This window comes from Coffea eugenioides, chromosome 6, assembly GCF_003713205.1.
Source record: "Coffea eugenioides isolate CCC68of chromosome 6, Ceug_1.0, whole genome shotgun sequence".
NCBI classification, from domain to species: domain Eukaryota; kingdom Viridiplantae; phylum Streptophyta; class Magnoliopsida; order Gentianales; family Rubiaceae; genus Coffea; species Coffea eugenioides.
The window spans coordinates 48,795,734-48,805,226 of NC_040040.1; the positions used below are offsets into that span (position 1 = coordinate 48,795,734).

The 9,493-nt window shown below is 33.5% G+C and overlaps 1 protein-coding gene across 1 annotated transcript; it reads right to left on the reverse strand.

Annotated features, from left to right (window-relative positions):
* Window positions 1-598: 598 nt before the first annotated feature.
* On the reverse strand, window positions 599-7,434 carry LOC113775962 (salicylate carboxymethyltransferase-like). The gene is made up of 6 exons (XM_027321023.1): window positions 7,240-7,434; window positions 6,040-6,391; window positions 4,369-4,433; window positions 3,912-4,123; window positions 2,903-3,157; window positions 599-920 (listed from the first exon to the last, which is right to left on the reverse strand). The coding sequence occupies exons 4-6, from the start codon at window positions 3,984-3,986 to the stop codon at window positions 903-905; spliced, it is 348 nt and encodes a 115-aa protein (XP_027176824.1). The 5' UTR covers window positions 3,987-4,123; window positions 4,369-4,433; window positions 6,040-6,391; window positions 7,240-7,434; the 3' UTR covers window positions 599-902.
* Window positions 7,435-9,493: the final 2,059 nt, after the last annotated feature.

Below are 9,493 nucleotides of genomic sequence, written 5' to 3' on the forward strand. Positions count from 1 at the left end.
CGTGGGAACTTTAGACCTATTAGTAAGGTTACATTTGTTATTGTGATATTATATATATATATATATATTTCAAAAAAGTAGGGATATATGATGCTGATTCAAAAGGATAAAGTTATTGGAGTATTGAACATGAATTAATACTACTGCCAAGCGATGGTGAGGTGCTTTTGGCTTTGAAATTTTCAATAGGCCCAACTAGCATTCTTCAGTGGGGTAAAGAATTCCTACCTAATGCATGCCACTGGTAAGGAGTCTCAGAATGCAAAAATGGAAGGGTCACAGAGCCGGTGCTGGAGAGGCTAAATTTAGCAGTTTTGACAGCTGCTGTTTTAGCCTCATCCTATACCAAAGTTTCAGAATGAAAGTTAAATTTAACCCCAAATATGGTTTTTACACAATTAAAAAGAGGTGGAGCATACCTGGCTGGTATCCTTTCCATGCCAAAAATGTATATCGTATAAATATGCTTCTACCTTGCCAAGTGATGTTTGAAAGTGTAAATGGACAATACAAGATTGATGTTAGTTTTTATCTGTTCACTGGATCGAAATTTAAAACAGGATAAAAAGTTTAAGCTATTCCTTGATTGAAAATTGAAGAGCCTGTTTGGGTTGAAGATTATTTGGAAAGGTTTTTCATGTTAGTATAGTAGCAATTTTCGCAATGTGATGCAACACGTGACTCGTTCCATATTTCATGAAATAAATGGAATAATAGATATTGAAACATCAGTATAATTATCCAATGCAGTCTTTCAACGAGGATACATTGTCTGACCAGCTCCTTGAAAAGTAGGTTCTAAAGTTTTCACAGAGCTATATACCTTGTCAAATGCTTCTTGCAGCCAACTCTTCCAAGAAAATAGAGAACAAGACTTTTAAAGCTTAAAGGTCCAGTAGTCTTCAAACTCTGAACAGAGCCTACACAAAACAAACAGCAGCAGACAGGCTTAGCAAGAATAGAAAACAATATCAAGTCAAAGGTCAAGTTCTATATCATGATTTCAGTGAATGATGCAAAGTACATGAAAAAATACTTTAGACAGATAGCAAGCATTATAAAGAACATGAGAATGTTCTAAATTTGGTAACTTAAGAAACTTAACCCATTACAAAAATGGGAAAAGAAAACAAACTGGAACTTAATGTCAGAGTTGTTCTAATCTTCAACAAGAAGCTAGATGTTTTGTGAGTACCTTCAACAAGCAAATCATTCTTTGTAACGATATAATTCTAGATTACTGAGCCATTTTGTATAATAACAGGCTCACAAATCTGTAGTGCAACTTGCTATTTTCAAATGACCTTAGAAACTACATGGAACCAGTTATGCTCCTGCCCATATCGTATACTTCTAAATTGAAACTCGCTCGTTTTATGTCTTTCATTTAATAGCAGCAGATTCAAACTGGACACACAAGTGAGTGCCATCTCATTAATCCGCTCACAGCCAATGAAGAGCTGGGCTACAAATTCAGAAGACATGCAACTGAAATAGTCATGAATAGGTGTCTTTATTGCGCTTAATACTGTGCATTCTTTTTTGCAAGATGTGATCGATTAAATTCAAAAGGAAATACTGATATAGTTTCAGCATCAAATAAAATTATCTAATGCAGGCAAGGCAACAAACTCTAAAACCACAAATGTGGGAAAAAGTTGCTTTCCACTTTTCTCTCTGATAAGTAGAGCAAAACCGATTTCAGTTTTTAAATGCTAAACTCTCAATAAGAGATTAATGGATTGGCAAAGTACGTTATGTAAGTAGCTCGATATAATGGTCTAGAGGATAACAATAATGTAATTGATCATTGCTTTAAATTTTCATTGTTGTGAACCAAGATTTAAAGGCATAAAGTGCAAGTGCTGGTAATATAGAAGTCACTGCATAGGAACATATCTCACTATTCAGCTAAGTTCTCTGCAGTCCTTGATATAATTTACACAAGCTGCATAATTCTTCCTTAGCCACTCTTTTATAATTCTCGCCCATGCAATTTTTTCCACTTTAGACCTGTTCAATATTAAAGTGCAGTTTTTTACCTGCACTTATTCCTGTCAATTTTAAAATTTTGAAAAAATAGTTAAGTGCATGGATACTGTAGGATGGACATACAAATGGAAGAACATGCATCGGATGCATGAACAGTAATGCAAAGTTAAAAAGGACAGCAACATATGAAGAGGAATCATACAAGTGCAGTTATTTATTTTTTTGGAAAGAAATGCTGATGAAATAACTGAATAATAAAATATTAACTTGGTTATTTAATAAATAATTGTATTTTTACTTATAACTTGATAAGTGCCTTGCCAATGAAATTTTTGATGCTGTATTAACTAGGTTACTTAATAAAATAACTTTATGAAAAAAATCCCCTATAAAGAAGCAATAGAAAAAAGGGAAAGAAATAAAAGTTCAAGTTAGGGGAAGCTTGAGACTCCAATAAGCCAGACCAAATTGGAATTCACATCTTTTGAATGCTATGAATCATATCGAAAACAACTTCTCTTAGATGACATGCCATAGGATAGTTTCAAAATCTTTAGTGTTAATTAATAGGAAGCTTCAAAGTAAACTTGCATATGTTATGTCAGAAACAAAATTTTGAAGAAGACATAATCAAGAATTTAAGAGTACTATTGCACTCCTACTGGTTTTAGTTTATAACTTCAGAAGTCAAAAGCACACTGTTCTAGTTCTAGTTTTGACAACTCTGACGTCTAGCTCAAAGATTACAAGATGATAGACTTCTTTAGATAAAACTCAATTAACGCTAATTCCTATTTTGTTTAATTGCGTGAAGGTTTGAGAATATGTTATATGCTGAACTGTAGTGTACAATGGAAGCAAATTACACAATTTTCTAAGAATAAGATTATTCAAAATACAAGGCAAATACCTCAGAAATGAGATCATTAAGGGCCAAAGCTAAAAGCTCCCACATGTAGCAGCCATCTTTGCTACAAGGATCTTTACTTTTTCTCCCCAAAATCGTCAAAACCATGCAGCCATGGGTTACCAATCCCTCTGCTCGGCAGCTCAGAAATGTCGAGAAATCCTTCTTAAATTGCTTGACATATGCCCTTATCATGCTTGAAGGGCTTGAACTTGCCATGTAAATGTTTCCTTTATTAATTTCTTCCAATTCAGGAACCTAAGAAGTAAAACCAACATTACTTAAGTTCGATTTAAAAGAAAAATTCAAAACTTGAAACCAACCAAAAGAAAAAAAAACGAAAGAGAAAACATGCTTGGGACAGCCATTGAAGACTATAAGATGAGTGAACAAAATGAAGATTTTTTGGTCAGGAAAAGCCTTTGGTAGAATCAACCAGGAACTCCAGCAAAAAAACATGGTCCAAACCCTGATTCCATCTACATCTTCAATTTCTTGAAACCGTGGCAGAGACTTGAAAATGGTGTTGAAATCATTGCTAGGAAGATCATTCAAGTATATTTGATATTCTGGAGATTTATGGCCTAAAATTTTGCGTTTCTTGTCGACAGTTTTGATGAGCTTAGAAATGCCAGAAAAGTGTCAGGTCCAGATGAACATCCCAAGTTCGCAATGCTGATGCTTTTGGGGATGAGGCTGCAGTAGAGATCAGTAATGGCCACCTCTGTTATTGGCCTAGTCATTAGTATCACCTTTTACTGCATGGTCCAAATTGAAGATAAATAAATACTAATCAAATTGTTGTCTTTTTCCTTATAAGCCAAAAAAAAAAGGAAAAAAAATCTGCATGCAAAGATTGTATCAAGATTAAAGCTTGGTGCAAATTTTGAAGTTAGGAAGTAATCCCAAGAACAAAATATATTGTTCAATGATTATATTAAATATATAGAGAAGAAGAAAATTGAGTTAGAAGTAAAAAGAGAGCAGAATTTATTTAGGATAAGTAGACAACCTGAAACAATGAGTTGTTTACATAACTTTTATCTCCATTCTCTCCATTCATGTGAAGAACTTCAATTACTTCCATCGCCCTTTCGCTAGCATCATCGACTTTCTTTTGATGAAACAAAGATAATTAAGCTGATTTTCCTTGCTTTGATTTGCTTCGATCTGTGAGTTTTGCTTAATGTGCTCATATCCTTCTTATCATGGTCATTTGGCACCCTGGATGGTGACAGAGATATTATTTTAATACTTAAAAAAAAGTGGCTAAAAATTATTTCAGACTTGCGAAGTTGAGATACACACAAGGAATGAACAGTTTTGAATTGCATTTGTTACATAAGCTACCTACGTTATTAAATGCATCGGCTGATGTCATAGAATTGGACAATATCAACAATTAATCTCAAATTGATAGAAAAAATGTTGTCAATTTCACATATACGAATGAACTTTAAGATTTTTACCTAAAGAGGGAGCTTCAACATTGTGTTTGCGTACTATACTCTTCAAATAAACATGCGGCACCTCTCTACAAACAGACATCACATATTAGCTTGCATTTCAGAGTGAAACACAATGATGAAGATTTGTGTTTGCATAGCATGTAAACATGCATTAGAACATCTAATTACAGGTGCAAATGTATAAGACATTTGCCACAGAGTAATGAGTTAATGCTGCTATCTCAGAATAGAGTGCATAACTTCGTCAGGCACTAATGTTTCTCAACAATAGAAGAATTCAGAACAAAACTTTAGAAAGGGAAAAAGTCAAACATCATTTTTTGTCAACCATTTTTACTTAGAAACATAGCTATGAAGTCATTAAGGTGATCATATCAGAGATGCATGGTATTAGGGTAAAGCTTAGGAACATATGGAAACAATTGTAAGTCACAGGGAAATCAGACGCATACTTTTAGACAGAAACTAAGAAACAATAAGAAGCGCGAAGAAAAATAAATTGCAAGAATATAGTCCAATCTTAATTATTTTGCTAAGATATATGGGTGAAAAAACTAATCACATGTGGATTCTAGAATGATATCAATCTGTACGCTTCTAATATAAATCTCGTCAGTGACTGAGTAAACAATGTAGATGTCATACAAAAATATCCAAAATGAAATTTTTAAAAAGAAAATCAATATAAAACAACCATTCTCACAGGAAAACATGCACAAATAAGTGTTGTCAGTCAGATGCTATCAAGCACCCGCAGCTAATAGCTATAAGCTACTACTGAATTATGAGATTGATAAATTTATTCCTATCAAGCTATCAAAGTCTAAAAACTAGGCTGCATCTTTGCAAGAATCAAAGAACTGTACACTTACAAAGTTTTTAGGAACAAGACAGAAATGACTTGCAGAAGCTGTTCATTTGGAATGCCAACTTGAGCAGTCAACAAGTTTTCAAAGACTTGCAAAGTTTCTTTTACAAATGATTAGGATTTTACTATATTTGATCTTATTTATTTTACTCTGGAACCTTTAACATGATCCTCAAATTTGATCAAATTGTTTTTCCCCAGTTGCAGGTAACAGATAAACAAGAATTTTTCCTTCATCAAAATCTCATTATTAGTATCAACTGAGGAATATATTAAATCTAAATAGGCTATAAAAAGATGGCTTGCTTGTTTGGGCTCTAGAAAGGAGGAATTTTTTCAAGCTTCCATGAGTTAGACAACATGCACCTTCAAAAGCTACAAAATGCAGAGTAAGACTTGTTTTTTGTGTAGGAAACTCTTCAGAAGGCTAATGCTCATCGAATTTATTAAAAAAAATTACTCTATCATATGTAATTTAGAAACATCTTATTCTATGATTGCCAATTCCATGTGGTTTTGGAGTTAATTCATGAGATCATGGATACAGTTATCAATTACAATGGAAACAGTGATAGATTGTAGGAGAAGAAACACAATAGAGTAATGCAATTGACAAGTTCAACACATAAATCAGAAATATCAGAAACATGTCATTTAACTTCTATTCAGCAGCTAGACTTCAGCCAAAGAGAACCAAAGACACATTTTTTATTGAGAACATGGAAGGAAAAAAAAAGTTGTCATGCATATGCATGTAGAAGGTAATAAAGAAAAGTACGTGTCTTTAATACAACAAATCACACCTTCCTTTGCTCTACATCTTGTGGTGGAGGCCAAAACAATGAGGAGAACTAAAGTCCATCTATCCACCTCTCGCATGAAACAACCATATAAGTATCTAGACAGTATCTTCTACACTTAGAAGATGTCATGAAGAAGAACAGCCATAAGCCCCATTACAAGAACTACCAATCAAGTATCAAAAGACAGTAATTCAGCATTCTCTGCAGACGAAACAAGGGATACTCCAGACCTTTTGTTCAGTTAACTTATAGCACTCACTCAGCTTAAGCACTAAGACATCCAAAGCAAGATATTATTTTGTGATAAATTTCTCCAGATGAAATTAAAGATTGCCAGCTACAACCCTTATCTCTGCACCAATAATTTCCATAGTTAAGCACCATCAAACAGAGTCTTTTACAAGATTAATCAAAATGTCAACAATTAAGAACGAATAAAATCACAAGACAACAGTAGAAGTCCTCTACATATAGAAGAAGCAAGAGAAGTTCTGAAGTAAAAAATATGATAAAAAATAAAAATAAATAGAAAAGTAGCAGCAGCATCTAGGCCAAGCTAGGAAAGATTTTAAATTAAAACTTATCATAAAAAAACAGCAATAAAACTTGAGTTATCTTGCTCCAGCTAAACAAGGATATGATAACAACATTCAGTTTGCAAGTTAAATCATGAAACTGAGCACTCCTGAAATTCCAGAAACAAATAGCAATCCATGAGTATCATAATCCTTACCTTGCATATAAAATAAATCCACCAAAAAAAAAAGGTAATCTCAAAGAAAAACCAATCCAGGTATCCAATCCATCAAATACATAAACACACAGCCAACTTATTATCCAAATTACAACTTTTATTTCATAGTTTCCATGAAGAACAGAATAACAAAAGCATATAAAACAAAAAACTATGATTTTCTCAATAGAAAAACTATGAGATTTATGGGGGAAAAAACTTAAACAGGGGTTCATTACAGCAAAAACACCCTGTAAAGTACATAATACTCATCGATGCAAACCAAAGATCAAAACTTTAACATCCCTTTCACTTTTCTAACTTTTAACTAAAATCCCATTTCAATTTAGCCCATAAATTCACCAGCCACCAATCATTCAAATGAAAAAAATTCAATCTTTAACATTACATAAACACAAAAAACAAAAGAGTAAAAATATCCAACAGCAAAACTACACATCAAGTACCTCTTCACGGCTTCTTGGAGTGAAGAATATTCAGCTGGAATTTCACAACAATTATGTAAATTGAAGACGAGAGAAGAAGCAATTCTAAATAATCTTGTGAAGCTAGAGTAAAACGATAAGATTTATTGCCTAAGCAGATCAGAGAGAGCTCCTTTATTGTTAGGGCCTCTAGAGAAGATGAAAGAAGATGAAGGGTTGGCAAATATGGACCAGGGGCCTGGACGGTTGTCTGACAACCGTCTAGAAACTTTTCATGGCAAAGATTAGATGGGCTCATCATCAACGGCCAAAAATATGGGGAACAAAATGGAGATGAGTGTAGAGGATTGTAGCTTTAATAGAAACTTGACTTTTAACTCCGTTTGGTCTGGCCGTTAAGGGTATGAAAAATTCAAAATCAAAATTTGAAATCAACTTTTGGTACGATCGGCGAGCTTTAAAACTCTTTCAACTTAAAAGAGGTGGGAAGAAAATGGCAGTAGTGGATTTTCTCTGAACACAATACATTGACGCTGCAGCTCCTTCTGTTCTTCTCCTCTCAACAAACTATTTCGCATAACATAAACATAAATCTTTGTTTTCTTCTCTTCCAACTCTTAAATAAACCCTATCAAAACGGACATCTTGTCTAAGGTGTGCACAAGATAATTGTGAAGATCCGTTGCAGCAATAATACACGCCGATTTAACTTGTGGATGCCTGAGATAGATATTCATCGAGTAACAAATGCATAGCCGAGACTTATGAGCGGCCTATCTGAAATCCACTACATGATGAACTCTGTCCAAGGTAAATGCTAATATTATATGAAATTTGATTGTAATAAATGTGTTATCTAGTGAAGCATGATTTGAAAATTATAAGAAGTATGTCATTATCCTTTTACAGAGAATGGTTAACTTGTACAATAAAGATCCCGTACAGAGTTTCAAAAAATGAATGAGGATATGTACAAATAAAATAACATAAGCGTAAAAATAATTTAACAATGTAGCCAACTTAAATAACTACACAAACGGTACAAAAGACAATGTATAGATTTTGAGAACTCTGTCGAACCTTACGCTACGTAAAAGTGTATTTTACATACATGCATTTGTTACGTTACAAGTTAATATAAAGGGTGTACACATTGTTATACAGTGTGTACATATAATTGTAAAGTACGTAAATACTGATATTATACACAAATTGGTTATGATATTTGTTTGAAATGTATATATTATATAGTGAAATATGCTTTGCAAATTATTAGAGTTATGTAATTACCTATTACAGAGAATATACATATCCATAAAAATTATTTTACAAAATGTTGTAAAGTGTGTACACCTTGTTATAAAGTATGTACATATGTGAATACAAATAATTAAGTGCTTATGATGTGAATAAGGAAATAAAAAATAAATATAATAGTTTGTCTTGAAAAACAATAGCAAAAAATACTTTTGTCGAATACAGCACCATGGAGGAAGCATTGTGTCCTAAGATCAGCATGGAGTTTCAGTCAGAAGATGAGGTATACAACTTCTACAATAGGTACGGATTAGTTCTTCGATTCGGTGTTCGGAGAGACTACTTGAACAAGGATAAAGATGGTGTAGTTACATCGAGAAGGTACGCATGTTGCAAAGAAGGTTTCAAACGACGGTAAGAAGGAGATGTAAAACCAAAGAGAACTCGGGCTAAAACAAAAATCGGATGTGAAGCTAAAATGGGGATAATTTTGAACAAAGAAACAATGAAGTATCAGGTTCGAGATCTGGTAATCGAGCATAATCACACATTACACATTTCAGAATGTGCTCATATGATGCGTTCGCAAAGAAAGGTAAGTATTTCTCACGGAGCCCAAGCTGAGATTGCAAATGATGCAGGAATATCCTTGAAACAATCCCATGAACTCATGGGAAAAGAGACAGGTAGATTAGACAATATTGGCTACACTCGTGATGACTTAAAACGCTATCTATGAACAAAAAGAGAGAGGGGATTAAAGTATGGTGAAACTGGTGCAATGCTACGATACTTTGAAAAATAAAAATTGAAAAATCCGTCATTCTTTCACGCAGAGCAGCTTGATTGTGAAGAATAAATTACAAATATATTTTGGGCTGATGCATCAATGCTGATGGATTATATCTATTTTGGGGATGTGGTTACATTTGACACCACATATAAAACTAACAAGCAGTACAGACCATTGGGCGTATTTGTGGAATTCAATCAATTTAGACAATTGGTTATTTTTGGA